Source organism: Pelodiscus sinensis, chromosome 19 (assembly GCF_049634645.1).
Source record: "Pelodiscus sinensis isolate JC-2024 chromosome 19, ASM4963464v1, whole genome shotgun sequence".
In the NCBI taxonomy this organism is placed as follows: domain Eukaryota; kingdom Metazoa; phylum Chordata; order Testudines; family Trionychidae; genus Pelodiscus; species Pelodiscus sinensis.
The window spans coordinates 3,837,244-3,863,525 of NC_134729.1; the positions used below are offsets into that span (position 1 = coordinate 3,837,244).

General features: G+C 57.0%; 1 protein-coding gene across 5 annotated transcripts; it reads left to right on the plus strand.

Moving 5' to 3' along the window:
* On the plus strand, positions 1-25,088 carry PAN2 (poly(A) specific ribonuclease subunit PAN2). 5 transcript variants are annotated; one of them, XM_075901878.1, is made up of 26 exons: positions 1-165; positions 1,792-2,092; positions 3,983-4,152; positions 4,472-4,592; positions 5,620-5,697; positions 6,452-6,719; positions 8,764-9,106; positions 9,978-10,074; positions 10,740-10,859; positions 11,330-11,449; positions 11,537-11,665; positions 11,938-12,137; positions 12,564-12,706; positions 13,037-13,140; positions 14,063-14,161; positions 14,790-14,866; positions 15,609-15,753; positions 16,252-16,389; positions 19,625-19,684; positions 20,936-21,026; positions 22,050-22,207; positions 22,443-22,586; positions 22,823-23,002; positions 23,209-23,302; positions 23,709-23,906; positions 24,193-25,088. In XM_075901878.1, exons 2-26 carry the CDS (start codon positions 1,811-1,813, stop codon positions 24,225-24,227), a joined length of 3,594 nt encoding a protein of 1,197 aa, XP_075757993.1. In that variant the 5' UTR covers positions 1-165; positions 1,792-1,810; the 3' UTR covers positions 24,228-25,088. The 5 variants fall into 5 exon arrangements, with proteins under 5 accessions (XP_075757993.1, XP_075757996.1, XP_075757995.1 ...); XM_075901881.1 differs by having other exon boundaries at positions 15,612-15,753; XM_075901880.1 differs by having other exon boundaries at positions 12,567-12,706.
* The last annotated feature ends 1,194 nt before the right edge of the window (positions 25,089-26,282 follow it).

Below are 26,282 nucleotides of genomic sequence, written 5' to 3' on the forward strand. Positions count from 1 at the left end.
ACCCTCAGCCTGAGGAGTGGTTGAGCAGGCGGAGCCAGAGGCGCTGGAAGTTGCCATGGCGGCGACGGGGGGATGGGACGCGGCTCCAGTCGGGGCGGGGGGCGCAGCGGCTGGTGGCGGCCAGTGAAGGAGAGGGCCATTCCCCGCCGCCGCAGAGCATCCTGGGTAAGGTACCCCCGCGCGGAGCCTGGGTAACTTGGCCGCAGCGCAGAGGATTCTGGGTAATGTAACCCCTGAGGAAAGGGATCTGGGTAACTTGGCCACCGAGCGGAGGATTCTGGGTAACGTGCCCCTGCGCAAAGGATTGTGGGTAACTTGGCCACAGAGCGGAGGATTCTGGGTAGCGTGTCATGCGCAAAGGATTGTGGGTAACTTGGCCAAAGAGTGGAGGATTCTGGGTAGCGTGCCATGTGCAAAGGATTGTGGGTAACTTGGCCACAGAGCGGAGGATTCTGGGTAGCGTGCCATGTGCAAAGGATTGTGGGTAACTTGACCACCGAGTGGAGGATTCTGGGTAGCATGCCATGCGCAAAGGATTGTGGGTAACTTGGCAAGAGAGCAGAGGATTCTGGGTAACATGCCTCTGTGCAAAGGATTGTGGGTAACTTGGCATCAGAGCAGAGGATTCTCAGTAACACATCCAAGGGTAGAAGGTTGTGGGTAACTTGGCCACAGAGCGGAGGATTCTGGGTAATATAGCCCTGCGCAAAGAATTGTGGGTAACTTGGCCAAAGAGTGGAGGATTCTGGGTAGCGTGCCATGTGCAAAGGATTGTGGGTAACTTGGCCACAGAGCAGAGGATTCTAGGTAACATGCCCCCAGGAAGAGGTTTGTGGGTAACTTGACTGCATGGTAGAGGTTTCTGGGTCGTGCAGTCCTCAGGCAGAAGGTGGTGGCTAATTTGGCTGCAGAACCAAAGGTTTCTGGGTAAATTAGCAGAGACTTCTGGGTAAGAATCGCTCTTCACCTCCACTTTGCTAACTGAGATTTCAGCATTTCGGTTACAAGACCCTGTCAGTGGTCACAGGCAGAGTTGAGCCCAGTGGATCTATGACTTGTTGAGGAATGGTGGGGGAACTGATGGGTAATGAGCAGAGTGGGGTTGGTTGTCAGCAGGTAGGTGACCATGTTCTAAGGCCTGGGAACTAAATGGACCTTTGCAGAAGGGGCTCGTGTGTGTCTGGAGCAGCATTGCCAGCAGGAATTGCCACCCATCTCTGCTGTCCAGCCGAATCCCACTCCTCCACTGTAATCACTAGGCGGCTCTCAGTTCAGTGCGGTGACTCTTTATTGTTACAGGGTCAGTCAGTGGCTAACGGAAGCCTCTGGTGTCTGTCAAAGAGCCAGTTTCAGTACTGTGCTATTATGGCCCACTGGTACAAAGGGATCTTGGCGATACCCCTGCCATGGACAGCTCCTGTGCCAGGCGAAAACCAACCACTGCACTGTGTCTGCTGCAGCACTGAGTCCAGGGGCCATTGCAATGTAGATTTAGGCCACAGGAGGGAGAGGAAGTGGTGGGGAGGAGTCATGTTTAGGATGGAAGGGTTGAGCTGCTTCTCCTCCATCTCAGGGCAGGGCTAAATACACCTTCCCCTCTGGGCACTTAAAGATAGAAGGGTAAAGAACGTCTCACGAAGGGACTTGTCATGGGTTTTATATTAGAGCTGAGCTAAATACTCAACTATTGCTAGAGACTTCATAGACCTCATCCATCCTAATACCCATAGTGCTGTTTAATTGCTAAGACGTAGGGGCCTTGGTGTTTCTGATTTGCCCATTATTTTCAAGGGAGACGTCCAATTTCATCATGAACTTTGAAGGCCTCGACCCTGGCCTTGCGGAGTACGCGCCCACTCTCCACCCAGCCCTGGATCCAGTCTTGGACCCTCACCTCAACCCCAGCCTGCTGCAGAATGTGGAGCTGGATCCAGAAGGGGTGCCGTTGGAGGGCATCCCGGTGCCGGAGTCAGTGCACATCATGGAAGGCATGTACTCAGAGCTGCACACCGTGGTCTCCGAGGTGGGAGTACCTGTCTCCACCTCGCATTTCGATCTGCACGAAGAGATGCTCTGGGTGGGGAACCACGGGGTAGGTGATATTTGGTGTTCCGTGTGGTTCCTTGGGGATGGGGTGGTTGGGTTTTGAATTCGTCATTTGTCTGCTCTGATTTATTGGGCTGTGAGGTTTTTGTTTCTTCAGTCGCTTACATGTGTCTTGGGTCATTTACTAATGAGGGAAATGACCAAAGGTGCCTTTTGGGGCTTGGGGATAAATGGGAGGATGAGAGACTCAAAAGAGAGGGGCTGACCTCTTTTCCCTTATGTTTGTCAGTGAGTGGATGAACCAGTAAGACAGATCCTTTGGTTATTGGTGTAGAATGTGGGATGTAGGACCAGAAGGCACCTTGTTAAATTCAGTCCCCTGCAATTGCAGGCCACCCCATCTTAAGAATCTTTGTAACAGAATAAACCAATGCTCATGTGGTCTGGAGTCTCTTCCTTCCTGTTGTACCAGAATTCATGTTTGGTCTGTCCTGTCCCATATACCTTTTGTCCTACAATAGGGATGTAATAGTGGAGTCGATTAACCGATTAACCAATACGCAAAAGCTTATTGGCTAATGCTATAGACTACATGCATCTTCCCCACTGTCCGCCAGTAGATTTTTTTAGCAGGCTGGCCAGCAGCCTGGCTTAGTCTTGGCTCACGCCAGGTCCGGCACCTACCCTTGCTACCGTTCTGCATTTAAAGTGTATTAGGAGCCAGACAGGCAGGCAGCCTGGCTCAGTTCCAGCTTGTGCCGGGTCTGGAAGCTCAGCTCCCTCCCGGACAGGGGCTGCTGCTGCCCTGTGTTGCTGCCTCTGTATCAGAGGCAGCAGCATGGGGTGACAGGCAGCTGGCCCACGAGGGGAGTTGGTTTTTAGACTGGCTCTCCTCGCGGACCAGCTCCCACCTGGTACCCCGTGCTGCTGCCTCTGATACAGAGGTAGCAACACGGAGTGACAGGGGTTCCTTAGGGGTTCCTGCCGGCCCCACCCTCAGGCACTATAGAATAGTCGACTAAGGATTCATGAGGTTAATCAGCTATTCAATTAACCGATATTTAACATCCGTATCCTACAGTGCAGCCTTGGTCCATCACACCTCCCTGCTGTGCTGGAACAGACAAGTTCTCCTCCTTCCGTCTCTTGCCCTTGTTCCATCATCTAGTCTGACCTTTTGTGGTGCCTTGTCTCTGATCGATAGCCTTGGCCCTGCCTGTGTGCTGTCCCCACTCATTCCTTCTGATGCCAATCCCCTCCTCTCCAGAAGGCTGAATTTTGCCCGCTGGTCCGGACTTTTTTGGGCTGGTCTGTCTGCCTCACCAATTCTTTGCCCCTCTTATTAGAATGTGGTTGCAAGCCCATTCTCGTAGGCATACTTCTACGAGAGACTTTCCCCCCTTTTGGTGGTACCCTCCAGTACCTGCAGTTCACGCTTCCTCTGTCCACTTTCCCTTGTAACGTCCCTGCCACTGCAGCAGCCGAGGGTTGGGCATGTTGTATAAAGAGGTGGGTATTGATATTTGCTGGCAGGCTCTTTGGGCGGGCAGACAGCAGTCTAAGGCGAGCGGGGTCGGGACGATGAAGCTAGACAAAGCCAGACAGGAATGTACACACTGTGAACAGCGAGGGGCAATTCTCCATTGGATCAGTTGAGCAAGGGTCATGGTGGAGCCTCCGCCACTGGCAAGTTTTAAACTCAAGGTTGGATATTTTTGTAAAAAACAGGCTCTGGTTCCGAGAGGAATTAGTCCAGGGCAGTGCCGTGGCCTGTGCTAGACGGGGGGTCGGACTGGGTCACTGTGAGCCCTTCTGGCCTTGGGTTTGGAGATTTTTGTGGCATCGGGCCACATGGGGTTAGCACAAGGCTGGTGAGGTATTGGAGCACGTTGAAGGGTCCACCGCAGGTCGGCCTTTCTTCTCTGCTTTGTTACAGGGTCACGCCACCTCATTCTTCGGCCCAGCCCTGGAGCGTTATTCCTCCTTCCAAGTGAGCAGCAGCGACGACATCCGCCAGATCCAGAGCCTGGAGAACGGCATCCTCTTCCTGACCAAGACGAACCTCAAGTACATGTCCAGGGGAGGCCTGATCATCTTTGACTACCTGTAAGTTTCCTCCACTAGGTGCCGGCGAAAGGCCTGCAGGGATTCTCTCTAGGGCCCAGAAGGGAGCCCCGCTCAGCCCCTGGCTGCTAACGATGACACGACACGGGCACTGCAGTGCAGCTCTGCATTCCTTTCGCACGGGGGGAGGGGAGACGGTCCCATATCAATGCTGATCCAATCCGAGTCTGTGCTGTGGGGAACGGGCTCCCCATTCCGTGTGGCCCTGTGGAGGGGAGGTGTGTGAAGGAGGGCCTCTGAGAGAGAGGGAGGCGGAGCCGAGTAGGAGAATGAGCTTTTGCCTTCTCTCCTTTTCCATCAGAATGGATGAGAGCGAGGACGTGCACAGCCTGCTGCTGACAAACAGCAGCACCCTGCTTATCGGGGGGCTCCAGAACCATGTGATAGAGATCGACCTTAACACCGTGCAGGAGACCCAGAAGGTATCAGCGATCAATCAGGGTCGGGCCTGATCCTGAGGGGTACCTCCCATGGGCTTCGGTGGGGGAGATGGGTGCCTAGTGCCCCTTGGGAGTCAGGCCCCACAGGGCTGGGAGCAGGGAGAGCTCTCTCTGACCTCTAGCCTGACACCCTCAGTGTGGCTCAGAAAGGTGGCTGGAAGGGTTTCAGATGCCTCCTGCCAATGCAGAGGTTACTGCTGGGCAGAAACCCCTTTGCTTGACTACTGTATGCTGGCTGGTTAATACATAAAGGCTGTGTCTACATTGGCCCCTATTCTGTAATAGGGATGCAAATGTAGCACTTTGGAATAGGCAAATTCCGCGGGGGATTTAAATATCCCCCGCGGCATTTACATTAACATGGCTGCCGCTTTTTTCCGGCTTGTAGATAAGCTGGAGAAAAGCGCCAGTCTGGACGCGATCCTCTGGAAAATAAGCTCTTTTCCGGAGGATCTCTTATTCTTATTTCAAGTAGGAATAAGAGATCCTCCGGAAAAGAGCTTATTTTCCGGAGGATTGCGTCCAGACTGGCGCTTTTCTCCGGCTTATCTTCAAGCCGGAAAAAAGCGGCAGCCATGTTAATGCAAATGCCGTGGGGGATATTTAAATCCCCCGCGGAATTTGCCTATTCCAAAGTGCTACATTTGCATCCCTATTATGGAATAGGGGCCAATGTAGACACAGCCAAGGAGCGCTAGCCCCACTAAATAAATAGCAGGGGAAACTGAGGTCCAGAGGGCAGTCTGGGCTAGAAATCCAGGAGCCCCGGTCCCCAGCTTTAACCATTGGTTCACACTGCCTTCCCCCTGGTCCTGGTCTTTGGTTCCTGTGTTGGTTCACACTGCCTTCCCCCTGGTCCTGGTCTTTGGTTCCTGTGTTGCTGGACACACATTTGCGTCTTTGGTTCCTGTGTTGCTGGACACACATTTGCCAGTTGATAGCCCCCGGGCTGTGCCAGCTGAGGGGTGAGTATTGTGTCCTGTCTTCACTCCTTTCCCTTCCTTTCCAGTACACCGTGGAGGTGCCTGGTATCACCATCCTGAGGCAGTCCAACCGCTTCTTCTTTTGTGGGCACACTACCGGGAAGGTACCCTCAGCCCTGCTACTGTCAGCCCTGCCCCTCGAGTCCTCTCCCAGGGTGCTGATGTGCTGATGTGATCTGAGCATGAGCCAGCCATCCATGAACAGAGTGCTAGGACTGGGTGCTAGGACTGGGCATGGCTGAGCCAGGAGATCCCTTCCATGGCTGGCATAACAAGCAATGTCTTCTTTCAGATGCTTGGTGCCATGCAGCTGCTGTCCAGGCAGGTCCCTCTCTGTGTCACCAGGTGACCCAAGGGAGGGAGTTTGTGTTTCTGCAGCACCTCTCCCTTGACTGGCCCCAAAGGCCTTCACCTGACAGCACAGCCAGCCACTCACAGTGGAGAGAGCAAGCTAAGGATCTGAGTCCCAGCCCTGCTCCCCTCTTCCCATGTGTTTGGTCTGCCAGGAGTAGTGATTTGCTCCCATCACAGTAGTGTCAGCTCCTCCCAGTTGTTAGTGTGTCCTCACTGGGCACACTGATACCAAGCAGGGCCCTTATCCCCTGGTAGAGACAGACACAGAGAGGCTAAGGGACATTTCTAAGGTCACACAGGAAGTCTGGTGGAGCAGGGACTTGAACCCGATCTCCCAAGTCCTGTGCAGGTGCTCTGACCACTGGCCCATCCTCTCTAGCCTGTTAAAGGATGACACAAGGAGTCCAAGTCATTGTGTCCCTCTGATCTCCTGGGGCTAAGCAGCCCCCTAGGAACCATTCCCTCTGTTCCCTTTACCGGGGCTTCCTTTGTGCCACCCCCCAGGTGTCCCTGCGGGATCTACGCACCTTCGCGATGGAGCACGAGTTCGATGCCTACTCAGGCAGCCTGTCGGATTTCGACGTCCACGGCAACTTGCTGGTGACGTGCGGCTTCTCCAGCCGCATGAACGGCCTGGCCTGCGACCGCTTCCTGAAGGTGTATGACCTGCGCATGATGCGGGCCATCACCCCGCTGCAGGTGCACGTGGACCCCCTCTTCCTCAAGTTCATCCCCACCTACACCTCCCGGCTGGCCATCATCTCCCAGACAGGTAGGCGGGTTTGCCTTTGGATCGTTGGCCCGCGGGTCTAGTCCACAGCGGGGCACCGGTTCCAGATCCCGTTGGAATCGGGAAAGGTCTGACACAGCCCTGGCCTGGCAAATCAGTGGAATGTTTGGCAGAGCTCAGGGGAGGGTCTGTGACGGGTTGTCTCACAGAAATCCCCTGGGGTCGTCTCCCAGTGTGTGATCATGCCACTGATGCCCACCTTCCTACCCTCTGGAGCGCCGCACCACCCTGCGCTGCTGGGCTGGATCCTCTGGTCTCTCCCAGCCAGGGTACGGAGTTGGGGTCACTGCCCCCTGCGGAGCCACACAGACAAACAGGTCAAGTCTGGGAGGGCTCAGCACCCAGGAAACCAATGCCCAACAGGGGCTGACAAGCTCCTAAGCAGGTCTGTCCACTTTATCAATGAAAGAGAGAGATGCACAGCGGTTGCTCCCCCAGGTAACAATTGTTTACGCTGGGCCTGGTAATAAATAAAAGGGCTTTTATGAAGTACAAACCGTGGGATTTCAGTGGTTGCAAGTGAAACCGATCAAAGTAAGTTACAAAATGAAAATGAACAAAAACCCGCTAACTATTTGAAATCCCCTAACCCCTGTTATGTGCAAAGCCTTACCCTGCACAGCTGTTCTTATTGCAGGTAAAAAGCTTCAAGTCAGAGTTGATCTTTCCTCTGGCCCAGGTCTGCAGCTTCTTCAAAGTTTTTTGTCTGCTGTTAGGGCCGGGGTGGGGAACCTAAGGTCCAGGGGTCAGATACAGCCCCCGGCTTGCCTGGATACGGCTCCCGAGGCTTGGGGCTCCTCCCCCAGCATTGGGCAGCCCTTGCTGGTGCTCCAGTCCCATTGCCATCCCTCCTGGGGGGTAGGGCACACAACATCTACTAGCCTGGGCCTCTCCTAGGCTCTGGTGTGTGAGAGGAATGTGGAAAGGGAAGGGCCTTTCTCCTTCCCACTCGGGGATCCTGTCAGTGGAGGTTTGTTTTTTCACTTCTTACTTGTGTGCGGCCCCCGACTGATTTTTCTGTGGGTCAGCGGCCCTCGGCCCAGAAAAGGTTCCCCACCAGCGTTTGCAGGGAGCAGCACAACTTCACAGGCGGTCAGAGACTCAAGGCTGTGTGCATGGTGTTGACTGACTGGGCGGGGCTGATTCATCAGCTGGGAAGCTGTGCTGTTCTGCAGCTTAGGGGGAACACTGTTCCCCACCCCCATCTTTAGGGTGAGCCAGGCAGTTCCAAAGGCCAGCTGAAGACCAAGGACTGATGGCTTCTCATTCCTTAAACAGACTTTCCCCCAGGACAGGAACCCTTTGTTCTGCATTCCCCATCCCTATGGAGAAATACCAGGTTCAAGATGGATTCCAGTGTGGAGGTGGGCGGGGGGGAAGAGGGAGGGCATGGTCACATATCACACGTCTTTCTAGGGCTAACCACAGTTTGGGCTTATAGGACAAGCGTGACCATTCCCAGGTGGTTGGTTTGAGTACTGAGTCATTATGTTTTCCAGCATCAGTAATGGCCCTCATTAGCATATTTAGAGCTGTAACCAGAGCCACACTTCCTACTTCTAATGTCACATATAAGAATGATACATGCACAATAATAGGCTCTACGGATCCAGCAGCCGGTAACTGTAAAATTGTTGTTACGTGAGTTGTTTTGCCTAAAGCATCTTTGAATTGTACATGAAACCCTGCAAATTTACCTATATCCGCTGCTCGTTTTTGCAGATGTGGATACAGATTTTGTATCTAGAACCCTGCAGATTGGCAGCTACCCGCTTTATGTCAGCAGGTATCCACATCCTCAGTTGTCAGTGCCAATATCACTGGCTCATTTTCCTGGGTGCGGGATACAGATTTTGTGTCCGCGCAGGGCTCTAGTTATGTGCAGTCAGGGTCCTGGCGTGGATGGTTTGGCAGTGCTGTGGAGTCTCAGGATGGAGGGTGGTATGGGGTTTTGTCGGCATGAGGTTTGCTGGGAGCTCGGCGCTGTGCCCCAGATGCCCTCCCCATGCCTCTCCGCTCTCTGCAGGTCAGTGCCAGTTCTGTGAGCCCACAGGCCTTGCCAGCCCTGCTGACATCTTCCACGTCAACACTGTGGGGCAGCTGATCATGACCTTCGACGTGTCCGCCAGCAAGCAGGCCATGGTGTTCGGTGACTCGGAGGGCTGCGTCCACCTGTGGGCCGACTCGCCTGAGGTCACCTTCAACGCCTACTCCCGGGAGACAGACTTTGCCCTGCCCTGCATGGTAGACACCTTGCCTCACCTGGACTGGAACCAGGACCTCATGCCCCTCTCCCTGATCCCCGTGCCGCTGACCAGTGAAACGCTGCTGTCAGACTGGCCTGCTGCCAACTCTGCCCCTGCTCCCAGGTAATTCACTGGGGCTCTTGCAACGCCCCTCACCTGTGAGCCGTACGGACGTGCAGCGCAGAGCCGCCCTGCGTGGCAGCCCAGCCACCTCAGCCCTGGTTCCCTTGAGCTCTCCTGAGACAGGTTGGGCCAGGCTAGGTATGGAAGGGGTAAGTGTAGGGTGCCTCGGGCAGAGGTATTGTCGATCCAACAGGAGACGCTCCCTCCTGTGTCAGTACCAACCCAGTGGCCCCGCGTTATGCCAGGCTGTTGCGCTGATGAGTTGTACTTCTGAGGTGCTGGCTGCTTGTGGCCACGGGAAATCCCATGCCACTTCCTCACGAATCAGGGTGTAGCCCTCAGCTTCCTGGTCAGATTTCAGTGTGGGTAATTCATTCTGCATCTCTCAGTCTCCCGTTCCAACCAGCTTTAGTAGTGTCCTCTGGCCCTGTTCTAAATCGCTGTGTGGTGCACGTGCCGAGTTCCGCCCCAGAGACAGCTGCCTGGCTGCCGCTGTAAGTGAAAGGCCTGCTCCACTTTGCGCTCTGGTGATGGTTTGCTGTGACGCAGAACCCTTCACCTGGTAGCCCCCTCGCTGGCCTTTGCGATAAGAACATAAGTGGCCAGATTGAGTCAGACCAAAGATCCAACCGACAGTGGCCAGAACAGAACAGGGAACCCCCCAGGGATCCATCCCCTGTCGCCCATTCCCAGCCTTTGGCAACCAGGCCGAGGACTGAATGCGTCCCAGGGAATAGTCCTGCCACCCCTTTGGCTGGGCAGCACAGTGTCCGGAGAGGGACTTTGCACAGCTGCTCTCTCTGTTCTGCGTGTGATCAGGGCTGTCCGCCCAGCTCTCTGGCTGGCCTGTGAGCTGCCCGGTGTTTTGCAGGCGGGCCCCGCCCGTCGACCCCGAGATCCTGCGTACCATGAAGAAAGTGGGCTTCATCGGCTACGCGCCCAACCCAAGGACCAAGCTCCGGAACCAGGTGCGTGTTCGGGCGCAGGTGTATGCAGCCTCCCTGCCAGCATGGGAGACCTGTGTGAGGTTATGCCCAGCACTAACGCTGCACTGCTGAGCGCTGGCTGAAGAGCTGCGGGTTTCAGGGAGCCGAGACGTCAGTGTCATTAGACGCAGCTCCTGTTCTCCAAGCTGGGGTGACCAGGGCACGGTCTGTGTCCTGGCTTGCGCAGGAGCTCAGGCTCGATGATCTCAGGTCCTTCCTGGCTTTAAGCCCTGTGACTGGTACGTGAGGGTTTTCTTCTGCCAAGTAAGCAGGGTGAGCTGGCCTCTCCGGGAGGTGAGCAAATGCCCCGAGGCCGCTCAAACAAGGGAGTTTGTGTGCTCCATACTGTGAAAAGCTGAAGAGCCCAGTGCTGGGGGTTCCCTAAACCCCCCCCGGCAAACCACTGATCTGTGTTCTCTGCGCCAGCATGGCCTCAGACCACCAAGCTTTGGAACGGCAAAGGGGAATGAGGTGCTTTGGCAGAGGTGGCGGGAGGTGTCCTTTGCCTTTTTTGCTTTATCCTGTTGCTCTGGGCCCCAGGCTCAGCTGTGTGGGGGGAGGGGATGGGGGGGCATTGTGTGCTGGTGGTTGCTTGCTCTGCCTCAGCATTAAGCTGCTCTGACCCTTTTCCTTCCTGCCCCCCTCAGATCCCTTATCGGCCGAAAGAGACGGACAATGAGTTTGACAGTTTCAGCCAAGTCCCCGAATCCCCAATTGGCCGGGAAGAGGAACCTCACCTCTACATGGTGGCGAAGAAATACAGGAAGGTCTAACATGCCACGTCTGCCAGGGGGCCTCGGGCTACGGGGGGGTGGGTGGAGGGGCCAGGCGCAGACGTAAGGAGCGGTCACAGGAAGGCTCAGCCTGGTTTGGCTACAGCAGTGCAGCCTGGGGAGGCAGCTCCCAGCTCCGTGGCTTACGTGACTGGGCTGACCCAGAGGGGTGGCAGCACTTCTCCCTCGTGGTTTGCTCCTGAGCGCTGCTGAGCGTTCAGGGGAGGTTTGCCCTCCCCATCCCAGGGTTTAATAGCCCCGGTTTCTGCCTAGTGCTGTGTTAGTATCCCTTGTGATAGCAAGCGCTTGTGCACTGGGGTGTGCTGGTGTCACCGCTTGTGTGTTCACTGGGTGTCCCCCCCTCCTTCCCCCCCAGCGCTTGGGCAGGCGATTGTGTACTGATGTAATTGACCAGCTCGGGGCCGAGGTTTTCCCCCATTTCTGAGGCTGCCTTCTCTGTCCAGGTCACCATCAAATACTCCAAGCTGGGCCTGGAGGACTTTGACTTCAAGCATTACAACAAGACCCTGTTTGCGGGCCTGGAGCCTCACATTCCCAACGCCTACTGCAACTGCATGATCCAGGTGCGACGGGCACCCAGCCCCCCGCTGCCAGGCCTGGCTGCGGCCTTCCAGCTCCCCCCCTCACTCGCCCTTCTGCTGCCTCCCCAGGTGCTGTATTTCCTGGAGCCTGTCCGCTGCCTGGTCCAGAACCACCTGTGTCAGAAGGAGTTCTGCCTCGGCTGTGAGCTGGGCTTTCTCTTTCACATGCTGGACTTGTCCCGGGGGGACCCGTGCCAGGTGCGTGGGTGGCCAATGCCAAGCACGGGGGCTGCAGGAAGGGGAGGGAGCTTCTTGAGCAGGGTCTGGGGAGTCTCTTGGGGCTGCACCTGCCCTGGCTTGAGGGCAGGGACTCGGGCGAACCACCCAGGAGGGTCTCATCTCGCTGGCGGATGAGATCTGCCTGGGGTTTGGAGAGACAGGGAAGCCACCGTGTGGGAGGGGCCGCCTCAAGGAATTCAGGGAATGTCACCTCGTGGGTCCCAGCGCTCCCGATCCTTCTCCTCCCCCAGGGAAGCAACTTCCTGCGAGCCTTCCGCACCATCCCGGAGGCGTCCGCGCTGGGGCTGATCCTGGCCGACTCCGACGAGGCCACAGGCAAAGTGAACCTGGGCCGGTTGATCCAGAGCTGGAACCGCTTCATCCTGACTCAGCTTCACCAGGAGACCCAGGAGCAGGAGGGGCCACAGGCCTATCGGGGCGTCAGCAGCAGGTGATCCTTCCCCCCTGCACCCTTTGTTTGCTGGGCTTGGAGTGGGAGCACACAGCCATGGACGGGGTCTGTCTGCTTCCTTGGGGAGGCGTGTGCGGGGCCCCGGTCAGCCAGCGGCTGTTGTGGAACGCGCAGCGGGAGCCGGGCTTGCTGGGCTGACCCTGCGCACAGCCTCCTAGCAACTCAGGTTACCGTGGGCCTGGCCCAGCCGCTCACTAACCTTGGATCTCGTCAGCCGCCTTGGGGCGGGAGGGTCAGTGTCTCTGCTGAGAGCCACCACTGGGTTGGCTCCAACCCTGTTGGCAGCTGCCGCCTGCAAGTGCCCAGGCTGGGAGAGGTGTGTAAGGACTCGGGGCTGCCCTGCTGGGCCTGGAAAGGCTCCCGAATGATGAGCTCCTGCTGACCCTGACGTGCCGTTTGCTCCAGCAGCTTTGGGTCTTCGGGGGACTCGGTCATCGGGCAGCTCTTCAGCTGCGAGGTGGAGAACTGCAGCATGTGCCGCTGCGGCAAGGAGACCGTGCGCGTCTCCTCCACACTGCTCTTCACTCTCTCCTACCCCGAGAGCAACGGTAACTACGCAGGATCAGGGCGGGGGATGGAGAGGGCTGGCAGTGGGACGAGCAGATGGTTTTACGTGTCAACCAGGGGGCAGCTCCATCTTCCTTGGGTTCAGGAGGCTGAGGGGGGCTTTTAACTCCCACATTGGTGGATCCCGCCTTTATCCGATAACTGACCCCACTGTACAGACGCCTCTGGCCAGTGAAAACAGCCATCATGTTGCGTCAGCCACACGGGCAGCTGGGGCCTGTTCCCTATAAGGAATGGGTCAGAGCCCTGTCCAGAGTCACATCTGTTCTAAATCCCTGTGGGTTCTCCCCTCCGCCCGCCTCTTCCCTCAGATAAAACCAGAGATTACGAGTTTGCTGAGATCTTAAAGAGGAGTATCTGTCTGGAGCAGAACACCCAGGCCTGGTGCGAGAACTGTGAGAAGTACCAGCCCACGGTGAGTTTGGGAGGAGGTGGCCACTCAAGGCCTGCTTATCCCCTTCGTCGCAGGCACCCGCTGGGCAGAGAAGTGGTGGAGCTCGCCCCCCACTGCCTCGGCCTCCCACGGGAAGCAGGGCAAACCCCGGCTCAGAACGGACAGGGCAGAGCACAGGCCAGTGTCGGCCGCGGAGGAACGGGATGGGACCACTCTGGAGGGGCTAGAGAGGGCGAAGGTTCCGTGTTCTGAGCCTCGCACAGGCTGACACGGGCGCTGCAGCTTTGAGCACGTCACTTCCCTGCTCTGTGCCTCGTTTTCCATCTCGGTGAACACGGCTAAGCCCAGGGGAGTAGGGAGCTTAGTGGGCAGAGGCTTCGGCAGAGGAAATCGACTAGTCTGTGTTTCCCGTAAGAGCGGCCAGACTGGGTCAGACCAACGGTCCATCTAGCCCAGGGTCCTGTCTGCCGACAACGGCCAATGCCAGCTGCCCCAGAGGGAGGGGACGTAACAGGCATTCCTCACGTGATCCCTCTCCTGTCATCTGTTTCCAGACAAACAGAGGCTGGGGACACCATTCCTCCCCAGCCTGGCTAATAGCCATTGATGGACCTAACCTCCAGGAACCTAGCTAGCTCTTTTTTGAACCCTGTTAACATCCTGGCCTTCACCACATCCTCTGGCAAGGAGTTCCACAGGTTGACTGTTCGCTGAGTGAAGAAAAACTTCCTTTTGTTTGTTTTAAAACCGCTGCCTATTAATTGCATTGGTGACCATTAGTTCTTATACTGTGGGAATAAGTAAATAACTTTTCCTCATTCACTTTTTCCGCACCAGTCATGATTTTATAGACCTCTGTCCTATCCCCCCTTAGTCTCCTCTTCCCTCCAGAGCCTCTGGCTGACTCTCACCCTCTTGCCCTTTTCTGTCTGTCCTACTAAAGGTGCAAACCCGGAACATCCGCTGCCTGCCCGATGTCCTAGTAATTAACTGCGAAGTGAACAGCTCCAAGGAGGCCGATTTCTGGAAGACCCAGGCAGAGGTAGAGAAATGTCCGTTGGTTGCGAGCGGGCAGGTCTGTTCTCTGGGCATGCGCAGGTTGCTCTGTGCCCAGCTGAGTGCAGGATCTGCTTGCACTTGGTCACTGAGGGTGTGTCCACAGTGCAGTCCTGGCGTACGACTGAAGGCACTTTCCTCCAGCTATCTCCGGAGCTACAGCAGCCCAGACCCCTGAGTCCTGGGCGAACTTGCTGAAGCGCCGTCCCTCCGTCGTCCCGAGCTGCCATCACTTCCCACAGCTGTAGGATGGACGTGCTCTTAGAAGGATTTTTATTGTATTGCTAATTCAGTGACACGAACTTTCCAAGTACCCACCAATCTTGTTCCTAACCTGTCCGTGTTCCTTTTGAATGTCCCATGTGTGGGCGATGAAGCTCTTCGCATTAACTCAATACTCAATTTGGTTCCAGTTCCAGAAATGGTTCCCACACCTGCTAACCTCTTTACTCCGCTGCGAGGCTGCCCAGCATGTTTTCCACTGAAATTATTCCTTGTGCTTTGTTTTGTATTGGGGGGCTCTGCCCGTTTCTAGCTACCGCTAGCTACACATTTATTTCAGCCAGGTTCCTCCTGGCTCCTGCCCTGATGTTTTTGCTCTATTTTGTTCCCAGTTCGCCTTTAAAAAAACAGTGATGAAGAAGGGAGGTCTTGAAATACCCAAGAGAAAAGAGATCTCTCCTGGAGAATGGTAGGTACTTGCTGTCAGAGCATGGATTGGCTTCTGGATCCTACCCATGGCTTTGGGGAACTTGTTGCTGTCTTTCATTTGACAGTGATTTCCCCTTGCCTGTCTACAGCACCTGAGGTCCCAAAGTGTTTTATAAACTGAACCACAAACATTGCTTTCCCGCCTGCCATGCCCCCTGAAATGCAGCCACCTCTGGGGTGGGATGCAGCAGCTGCTTAATGGCACCCAACAATATCAGAAATGCATGAAGTTAAGAATCTGCTCAAGGAAATAGCGGGGGCAGAATGTAATTAGTTTGCAGGCCTACAGCCCTGTGTAACGCTGTGTTGTTAACATGCACCTCTGCTGGACTTCGGCCAGATGCCGAGGGAAAAGCTCCCCGCGATCCTTTCTGACCTTGGCTTTACAGCTGCCCGTATAACCTTTAGCAGCCTGCGGTTGCCCTCTGGCATCAGTGGAGTTACTCTGGGGAGTGAATGTGGCTCGAGGCAGCTGCCTTCTCCACTCTCTCGGTCCCTTGCAGTCTAGTTTCCTGGTGATCACCCTCCTCTGTTGCACTGAGCATCTTTGACTGGCACCCACTTGCCTCTCTCCCAGTGCCTCAGCTGGTGCAAATCAGTGTAGCTCTGTGGACTTCACTGGTGCCATGCTGCTTTACACCAGCTAGGGATCTGACCCTCAGTGTCCAAAACTCCCCTCCTTCCTGCATCCAAGGTCTGGAATTCCCTGTGTCCTCTCCTAGCAGGAAGGACCTGGGGAACGCTGAGGCGGGGCCCTCGTACCCCTCCCTCGAGGAGCTGAAGAACATCTGGCTGCCCTATTCCATCCGGATGAAACTGACCAAGAACAAGGAGCTGGACGTATGCAACTGGATCGAAAGCGATGAGGTAACGCGTCCCTGCCTCCGCTGGGGCCTAACGTCCATCCGGCGAGGTCCAAGGCTGGCTGGGACTAATGGCAAAGAGAGGGAGCTGCTGACCGTGGCCATGTTTCTACGGGCAGCCAGCGGGCTCCCCCAGCGCGAGGGAGTTGGAGCGCCTGGACGGTTAAGGGTGAAGAGACGAGATTTGCTCACCAAAATGGGTCCCTCTGAGCCAGGGGTCTCTGCGCTGGGGAGTGAAGTGGGGGAGACTAGACTCACCTGCTGGTGCCATAGGCGCTCTCTGCCCCCATTGGCCTGATGGCAGAACTTGGGCACGTTTCGGGTCGGCTTTGGCTTTGCCAGGCTTGGCGGGTTTGTGTCTCAGCCCCAGGAGCTGCTAGTCCCAAGATTTCCCATCACCCATTGCACAGGCTGCCCATATCCTGAGCGACGTCCATCCCTGCCCCGGGCAGCCGGTTCCCAGCAGAGCCACGTAATTACCAGGCTGGGTTTTGCCTTGCAGCTGAGCTCGTCCGACGACCAGGACTCGACGTACGTGTACGACTTGATGGCCACCGTCGTCCACATTCTGGACCCCCGCACCGGGGGCAGCCTGGTGGGGCACATCAAAGTAGGGGAGACGTACCACCAAAGGAAAGAGGTGAGCGGACACAGCCCACCTCTCTCCCAGCTGCCGTGCCGGGGCTGCTGCCCACTTGGACCCCAGCCCTGTCCTGGAGGAACCCCCTCTTGGCTGGGTCTTTTCCCAAGAGTGTCTCAGGAAGGGGCTGTGTTCCAGAGGGGGAGGCAGGGCCATCCCTAGGGGTGTGTGGGGCCCAGGATACTCCCCCCCCTTCAGGCTCCATCCCCACTCTGTCCCCCCACACACACATTCCACCCCTTCTCCTGATCCTCAGACCCCTTCTCTCCCAAGCAATATTGATGCTGCATTAGCAGATCTAATGTGGGATCTGACTTCACTTGTATTGATGTTTTTCTTTTGTAAACCATTTAGGCTGTTTTTGTAGTCTGGCCTCTTCCTAGAGTTCTGAGGCGGTTCTGTGAGTATTTTTAAAGAGCACAGATTGCAGACTGGGTTTCAGTGAGGTCTAAGTAAGCACAAGATCAGCCTTCAAACTGTTGTCAAGTCCACACAGTGACCAAACTGTAAAAGCACTTCCTGTTGTAATGATTTGTATGGGTCAAGTACAGCAATCCAAGCTTAGACGGAATAGATCTGTGCTTTTATTTTGATTCGGGTTGCTTTAAGAAGCTGCTTTCATGCTATTTACTCTCGCTTAGGCCTTCTCTATACTACCAAGTTTTGTTGCCAAAAACTTCCTTTTGGCCACAAAATACCGAGAGCATACACGCTGCAATGGAACTTTTGTCAGGAAAAACACCCCAGTTTGGCTACCAAAACCTTCCACCCCTTTGTCCTTTTTCCTTCCCTTTATTGTTGACAAAAAGCCAGTGTAGACACTACAGTTTGTTTAGTCCACAGATCATTACCCTGCAATGCCTGCCCCAGTGTTTTGATCTCTGCTGCCCTGTAGGCACAGGCCCCTCTTGTTTCAAAGCTCGAGGAAGTATCTGACAGCTGAGGCCTTGACGACACGACGACAGGCCGTTGAGCTAAGTGATGCAACTTCAGCTGTGTCAATAATAGTCAATATATGTAGGTCCGCTTACTGCAGTATCTTTGCAGCAGTAAGTCAACTGCTCACACTCTCCCATCTTACTCCTCTCATTTTGGGATGGGAGAGTGCTTGGCAATCGACTTACTGCATCCTCAACACGATCAATCGACCCCTCTTGGCCAATCGCTGCCCTTCGGTCCAGCCCATAGTGAAGACACGCTCTTGGTGTGCTGCTCCATTTGGGGAACAAACACAGAGCGAATCATTGGAATTCTTCTGTTCTGCCCTGCTAGGAACCCAGCAGTAGGGGGAACTAAGAGGGACTCGCAAGATGAGCAAGGATCATCTCCACCTTCCCACAGCACTGCATTGTGGGATACGTACCCACAGTGCACTGCTCTCACTGTCGATGAACATGCCCTAATGTGGACACGATCTGTCCACAGAGGGAACAAGCGTGAACCCCTCCTGGCAATGTTTGTTTGATCAACTTTAGGGTGTCAGCCCAAGTTTTGCTGACAAAACCTGGTAGGGTAGATAAAATCGCAGCTATTGCACCTGCAAACAGTTAGGCAGGTGGAGGGCTCCGTGGCATAAGCGTTTGCATGACTCAGGCGTTAGTGAACGAACACTGTGGCAAAAGCACGAGGAGGGGCCTAGCTTGTGACATTGGAATGATAGCATTTCCAGCAATGTTTAGGTAGGTGTCAATGACTTATGGTAGTGGTGTCCAACCTTTCGAAGCACAAGATCACAAACCCAAATACCTTTGCCCTGCCTCCTTCCCCTGCCCCTTCTCACTCTGGGGAGATGGATTACGGGGCAGGGGGACACCCTAATATCAGTGCCCCCCACTTCTGCCTCCCTCACCTTGCACAGCAAGCAGGAGGCTCCCAGGGGGGCATCTCCAAGGCATAGGGCAGGAGCACCATGGCATTGGGGAGAGGGGCAGCTGATGTGCCAGCCAAACTAGTCAGGATCACCTGTCAGAGTCCAAGATCTCCCAAGAGATCCCGATCTACTGGTTGGTGACCAGTGGCTTAAGGCCGTGGTGTCCAGTCAGTTCTGAAGCAGTACCTACCGTAGTGCTAACTAGCCACATTATTCTGAAAATGCTATAGCCAGCTAGCCACATTACTCAAGCCAACAATTTGTCAGCAGGAGCGCTCTGCTGCCAACCAAGCAAAACCCCCTCAACAGAAGTGCCGAGCAGCAGAGTTTTGACTTCTAGTGGGACGGTTAGTGACAGGGCTGTGTTGACACAGCCTTGTCGCTAGAAGCAGCACAGTGTAGACACACCCTTTGAGTTGGCGACACACACAGCTTGAGGGAAGGCCTTTTACTCGCCTTCCCAGTATCCGAAAACATTGTAGCAATATTTGCCAGAGCTTAACCAGTGCTAGCTGACTCCCAGATTTGCTTAGCATTCTAAAGTGGAGAAACGCATGCAAATAACATGCAAGAGGGATAGTTTTTTGAACTGCAAACACCTGTTGCAGCCTAGTATTTGAGCACAGCTGCTTCATTTTTGGAGAGCAGCTTGCCCTGAAGAATCAGTGGTCAGACTCTGGCAGGAGTGGATTATTAACTTGGGCCTCTGGTGCATATTTTTTATGCTTTTACTTAATCGCCATGCCTTTGATTTAGCTGTTTTCAACATGCTTCATTTTGGAGTGTTTACTAGTGAGAGGTGTTAGCAAGGAGGAGCACATACATGCCCTCCAAGGCTGTGTCTAGACTGCATCCCTTTTTCGTAAAAGGGATGCAAATTAGACGTATCGCAATTGCAAATGAAGCGGGGATTTAAATCTCCCCCGCTTCATTAGCATAAAAATGGCTGCCGCTTTTTTCCGGCTCGGAGCTTTGCCGGAAAAAAGCGCCTGTCTAGACGCAGATCTTTCGGAAAATAAAGCCTTTTCCGAAAGATCCCTTATCCCTCATTTGCAATTGCGATATGTCTAATTTGCATCCCTTTTACGATGCATATCCCTAGTTTTCATATTGTTTCTTCTTCCACACCTAGGAACTAGATACTAATCTAGGTGTTTTCTTGGTGCCAGTGGTGCACATCCATAGTTACCTCGATTTTGGTGTTGCATGTAACAAAATTCAACCCACACCTGAATGGAAAATATTATCAGGATTCTTGGGGCCAGTGCCCTGGGTAACCGAAGTGTAGGTGGCAGCTGGGTTTGCCTGATAACTAGAGTGTGTGACTCAAGCTACAGACTAGCCCCGCCTCTCTCTCTCGCCCAGGGAGTCACGCACCAGCAGTGGTATCTCTTCAACGACTTCCTCATCGAGCCTGTGGACAAGGTGAGCAGCCGCATCCTTTGGGCAGCCCGAAGATCAGACTTGGCCTTAGGGCTATCCCCCTTCACATGGCACCGTGCAAACAGCCCAGCCAGGAAGGCAGTGTGGACTAGTGGGCAGAGCACTGGACTGGGGCTTGGGAGACCAGGGTATTGCTTCTAACCTGCAGAGTGACCACAGGCGAGTCTTGCCCTGCTCCATGCCTCAGTTTCCCCTTCTGTAAAGCAGGGATAATGCTCCTGATTTCCACTTTCAGTGGTGCTCAGGAAATGTGCTAAGAGTTGCTAGGCCAAACCAGGTTTAGGGCTCAGCTGCCACAATGGGAAATCCTGAATCTTCTGCCCTGTGCCGAATAAGCCGTGTGATCGGCCCCGTGACTAGGGGACAGGCTGCTGCTACCCATCACAGCTTGGTGTGTGTGGTACCGAATGCTGCTGGGAAGTGAAGGAGGATGGGGGTTGCAGCAGCAGTGGGGGAAAGGCGCAGACTTGAGTTCCCACCGCCGCTCATGGCTGTAAGATGATGCATCTCCAGCTGCCCATCTTGAGAGCTGCCTGTTCCCAGCTGCTGCTGCGGAGGCAGCGCGCACCCTGCACATCAGAGGCAGTGGGAGCCAAAAGGAAATCTAGACACCTCTGCAGCCCATGTGGGTGGTGGGGGCAACGCGTGACAGTCACCTGTGCTGGCACTAGGGATGTTAAATGTTGATTGACTGGCTAATCGAATAGTCGATGCAATTTGCATTGACTATTCGATTAGTCGATAAGGACACTTTCCCCTTTGAAGTGCAGCAACAGCCTGAGGGTTATTGCTACACTTCAAAGGGGAAAGTGCTGTGGGGCCCTGCTGGCCCCGTGCTCCCTGCGGTGTTTCAAAGCGGCAGCGCCGCATGGCGCCTGGGGTCAGCTGAGGCGTGGGCTCCATGCGGTGCTGCTGCTTTGAAACTCCCCGGGCTGCACACAGCACGCATGGCACCTTCTTCAGAGGGCTGGGGGTCTTGCTGAGGTGTGGGGGAAGATGGGTCGAGGACAGGGACAAAGAGCACCCCCTAATTCTGCTGAGGGGCAGGCTGGGTTTAATCTCACGCCCATGTTTATAGAATCCTCTGTAGCATGCAGGGGCATTGAGCTGGTGAAGTGCTGCCCTGTCCCTCTTTGTGGGAAGTGGGGGGAAGATCCCCCCCCCCCCGAGCTCAACCTGTGGCAGGCGAGGCCCCCCGAGTTGTGCTTACACCTGTCCCTCCCTCCGCCGCAGTGCGAGGCTGTGCAGTTTGACATGAACTGGAAGGTGCCTGCGATCTTGTACTACGCCCGCCGGAACCTCCACGCCAAGTACAACCTGACCAGTGAGTGTCTGGGTGGGACGCCCTTGTGCCGTGCGGGCAGCATGCGTGGAGCCCTGACACCTGTCTGCACTGCTGGGGTACTGAACTGGAGCAAGCTCAGCTCCGGCGAGAGCAGCCGCACGCGGCTTGGACTAGCAGCTGTGGGGTCGTGTTAACAGCCTGGAAGTGTGTCCCTGCCGAGCCAGACACCTCGAAAGCTGAGGAAATGTGCTAGGAGTTATTGGGCCAGGCTCCATTCCCTCCAGCTGGAGAATTGTGGGCGGGAGGGGAGGAGGAGAGCGGGTCAGGCCAGGGCAACCTAAGCTTTGCAGTGAAGACAAGCCCCACAAGAGAGGCAATAGAGGGAGCCCAGAACCAGGAAGTGAAACTGACCGATCCAGAATCACAATCCCAGTGAGATGAGGCACAGGATACAAACAAAACCGAATGGCAGGGAGGGGCCAGCCCCTCGGCGGGTGCAGATCATTGACTACGGGGAAGCTGTGTTATTTTACGTCAGCGGAGGGTCCGGCCTTTCGCGTCCTCTTGGCTGTTCTCCAGGAAACAGTCCCCTAGATCGGCTGCTGCCAAATGGTCCCCGAGGGCTCTGTGAGCACTGCAGGGTGGGGCCGGCCCATGGGGAGCCTGGCTTGTCCTCACGTGTGCTGTGCCCCCCTGCTGGGCATGGGGCCCTGCGTGCTGGGCTCACCCATGCCTATTCCATCCCTGCCTTGGTACACGTCTGGTTGGGGACCAGCGGGCAGGAAACCCAGGCAGGGCCACACACACAAAGCGGCTGGAATCTCCATCTCCTCTTGGCTCTCGCGGGAGGCCTCAGCTCCATACTCCTTGGTGGGGCTGTAGCCTCGGCGCCCTGAGGAGCTGCTGCGTGGTGCCTTAGAAACATGCTGATTATTTTGGGGGAGGCCGATGGTCCCTGGCCCTTCCCTCTGGAAGGCCTGTCTCCTTCCCGTGCCCCAGCCTGGCCTCTTCTGCTGCCCGTCTGACGCCGCCCTCTCTCTCCTCCCCCCTCCTGCCGTCAAGTCAAGAACCCCATCGAGGCCAGCGTGCTGCTGGCCGAGGCGTCCCTGGCTCGCAAGCAGCGCAAGTGCCACGCCACCTTCATCCCGCTCCTGCTGAACGAGATGCCCCAGGTGGGCGACCTGGTGGGGCTGGACGCCGAGTTTGTCACGCTCAATGAGGTAAAGGCCCCCGCCAGGGCTGTTGGGGGAGGGGGGGAAGGAGCTGGTGCAGCAGGGAGCCCCCCCCCCCCGGCTGGGCATTGCAGCCACGCTTGGCTGGCTCCCTCCTGGGGGCCCTCCTGCTGGGGTCTAGCCATGGCCGTGGGAAGCCCCCATAGCTGAGTCCTGGCTGCTAGGGGAAGGGGGGGAAGGGGCTGGGGGCTTCCCCTGCCAATGGCTCCTTTGACTTGTGCAGGAGGAGGCTGAGCTGCGCAGCGACGGCACCAAGTCCACCATCAAGCCCAGCCAGATGTCAGTGGCCAGGATCACGTGCGTGCGAGGCCAGGGCCCCAACGAGGGCATCCCGTTCATCGATGACTACATCTCCACGCAGGAGCAGGTACCGGCCCCGCTCAGCCACCTGCTGCACCCCACAGGCGCCCAGAGAACAGCCAGGTCCAGCCCCCAGCTAGACAGCCCTCCTGGCTGAGTGGAGGTGTCCCTGCCCCCACCAGGTGGTCACTCTCCCCCCTCCCCCCACTGCATTCTCCAGGTGTCACTGGCCCTCTCCCCACCAGCCCCTCCTCCCTACCCCGCTGTCCCCAGCACCCACTGCACGTGCTCCTCCCCTTGCAGGTGGTGGATTACCTGACCCAGTACTCGGGGATCAAGCCGGGCGACCTGGATGCCAAGATCTCCTCCAAGCACCTCACCACGCTCAAGTCCACCTACCTGAAGCTGCGCTTCCTCATCGATGTGGGGGTCAAGTTCGTGGGCCATGGGCTGCAGAAGGACTTCCGGGTCATCAACCTCATGGTGACTTTCCCTTCTGACACCCCCCCAGCAGACCCACATTCAGTTCCCTTCCGGGGCGGAGCTCCCCTGCCTCCCTGTGGGGTGGGCTCGCTGGCCGGGCAGTGGGATTGCAGGGGCGGTGGAGCTGCGTCCTGGCTGGATGGTTGGGGTGGGCTGGGGAGCTAGCCTGGCCTCCCCTGGGTGTTCAGGCTCTCTCTGCTCCCCAGGTGCCCAAGGACCAAGTAATCGACACCGTGTACTTGTTCCACATGCCGAGGAAGAGGATGATTTCCCTGCGCTTCCTTGCCTGGTACTTCCTGGGTTAGTGGAAACGCCTAGATTGCAATTAGCCCAGCCAGGCAGGGCTGCATGGGAGCCCAGCTGGACACCAGCCCCGACGCCAGGGCCTGGGCAGCGCTGGCCGCTTGGCGACGAAGGCTCCTCCTGCCCCGCCCTGCCCCCAGAACTCAGCGCTGTGGGTGGGCTCTGCTATTGTGGGGCAGAGGAGACCCTATCGCCGGGGTGGGGTTAGACGTCAGTGCAGCAGCCGAGCGCCAGTGGAGATGGGCCCCGGGGCTCCCCGTCAGGACTGAGGGACAATGGGCCACGGGGCTCCCCATCAGCAGGAGGGAGAGGAAATCCCTTGGTTTGGAGGCTGCCATGGGGGTTGGGAATTGGGGCCAGGGCTGTCGTGCCCTCTGTGACCGGCACCTCCCTGCACCCCCAGACCTGAAGATCCAGGGCGAGACGCACGACAGCATCGAGGACGCCCGGACGGCTCTGCAGCTCTACAGGAAGTACCTGGAGCTGAGCAAGAACACCACGGAGCCTGACGACTTCCGCAAAGTGCTCAAGGGCCTCTATGAGAAGGGCCGCAAGATGGACTGGAAGGTGCCGGAGCCAGACAGCCAGAGCAGCCCTAAAAGTAAGGCTCCGCCCCTCCTCTGCGTGCACCCTGGCGCGCCCGCACCCGCAGGCTCCCCTCTGCGTGAGTCCGCAGCCCGTGGTGGCGGGAGGTCCCTCGGCAGCAGGCAGCCGCAAGCCACTGTTCAGGGTGGGACATGGCGCTGCTGCGTTCGCGTCTCTCGCCGGATCCTGCTGCCGTGGGACCTCGTTGTCGGAGCTCAGCGCTGGGACTGCGGGGAGCCGCCCGCCCCCTGCGGTGTGGCGCGAGCCCTTTGCTAACCCAGGCGTTTGTGTTTCTCCGGCAGATGCTGCAGTGTTCCCATCTGTGCTAGCGCTCTGACCCGGCGCGACCCACTCGGTCCCCATGCGTTCGTCCAGGAAGGGGCTTGCTACCACGTGGCCCCGGGTCCCAGCCAGCGTCCGACTGCAGATCACACAGAAAACGTGTCTTCAACGTGCCGCTGGTTTTCAGCTTGAAGCCAGGTGTGCACCAGGGGCCCTGACACCTGCTCCTGTCCCAGCCCTCCGTGGGGTGGGCCTACGCTGCCCGCTGGCGAGGATCCCCCTCACTGCTGGGATGACTCAAGGGCCCCGTCTGCCTCCCAGGGAACCTGAAGGTACCTGCTCCAAATCTCCTGCCAGCCGCCTGGGTGCCCTTCCAAGCCGGGACAGCCTGTCGATCGTCTCGTTCACCAGCTGGGGGCGCCGTGGCATGTCCTCCACTTCCACAGTGGTCTCAGGCCCCACTTGGTGCTGCAGCAAGGGCAGGGCCCCTCCCCCGGCGTGCTGCATTCCCAGCTGTTACTTTGCTGAGGGAGATGGGGGGGATCCTTGAAGACTGGCTGGATAAACTCGTGGGGTGCCAGGAAGACGGGGAGCACTGACCCCCAGGATGTCAGCCCAGCCCAGCCCAGCGCCTGCTCCAGTGATGGCAGAGGGAGAGGTTGGGCAAAGGTGCCCTGAACTGGCATCAGCGCCGCAAAGCACTCAGAGCAGCATGCCAGGCTGGCAGGATCAGGCAAAGACCCCAGCTGGGACTTGGCTGTAGCATCAGCAGAGCGGCCCCTGCGTGGCCCCAGGGCTGGCTCTGTCCCCTTTAGACCGTCTGGTCTTTGTAACCCCCTTGTCCTGTGAGGGCTGAGGGGCGCTTGGCAAGCTCTGGCACGTACCGAATTCATAAAGTGGCCAACTGGGAGCATCAGCCTGTGGCCCTGTCTCCTCCTGGCCCCGGCCTGCGCCCGCTGCAGATCCCAAAGTGCGTAACCACGCTACCCCGCACCCCCAGGAGGGGCTTGGCATCGGCATTATCCCCCCTTGGACAGAGGGGAGTCACTTCCCCCCAGTCCCAATTCGGGATCCTGCTCCAGCTCCTCCTCTAGCTGCCTGTCCCCCAGGTGTGTGTGCTGGTCTGCACTGGGGGTTGTGTAGGCTACAGCTGCCTGTTCCCCCAGGCGTGTGTGCTGGTCTGTGCTGGGGGTTGTGTAGGCTACAGCTGCCTGTTCCCCCAGGTGTGTGTGCTGGTCTGCGCTGGGGGTTGTGTAGGCTACAGCTGCCTGTCCCCCCAGGTGTGTGTGCTGGTCTGCGCTGGGGGTTGTGTAGGCTACAGCTGCCTGTTCCCCCAGGCGTGTGTGCTGGTCTGCACTGGGGGTTGTGTAGGCTACAGCTGCCTGTCCCCCCAGGCGTGTGTGCTGGTCTGCACTGGGGGTTGTGTAGGCTACAGCTGCCTGTCCCCCCAGGCGTGTGTGCTGGTCTGCGCTGGGGGTTGTGTAGGCTACAGCTGCCTGTCCCCCCAGGTGTGTGTGCTGGTCTGCACTGGGGGTTGTGTAGGCTACAGCTGCCTGTCCCCCAGGTGTGTGCTGGTCTGCGCTGGGGGTTGTGTAGGCTACAGCTGCCTGCCCCCAGGCGTGTGTGCTGGTCTGCGCTGGGGGTTGTGTAGGCTACAGCTGCCTGTTCCCCCAGGCGTGTGCTGGTCTGCGCTGGGGGTTGTGTAGGCTACAGCTGCCTGTCCCCCCAGGTGTGTGTGCTGGTCTGCACTGGGGGTTGTGTAGGCTACAGCTGCCTGTTCCCCCAGGCGTGTGCTGGTCTGCGCTGGGGGTTGTGTAGGCTACAGCTGCCTGTCCCCCAGGTGTGTGTGCTGGTCTGCGCTGGGGGTTGTGTAGGCTACAGCTGCCTGTCCCCCCAGACGTGTGTGCTGGTCTGCGCTGGGGGTTGTGTAGGCTACAGCTGCCTGTCCCCCCAGGTGTGTGTGCTGGTCTGCGCTGGGGGTTGTGTAGGCTACAGCTGCCTGTCCCCCCAGGTGTGTGTGCTGGTCTGCGCTGGGGGTTGTGTAGGCTACAGCTGCCTGTCCCCCAGGTGTGTGTGCTGGTCTGCGCTGGGGGTTGTGTAGGCTACAGCT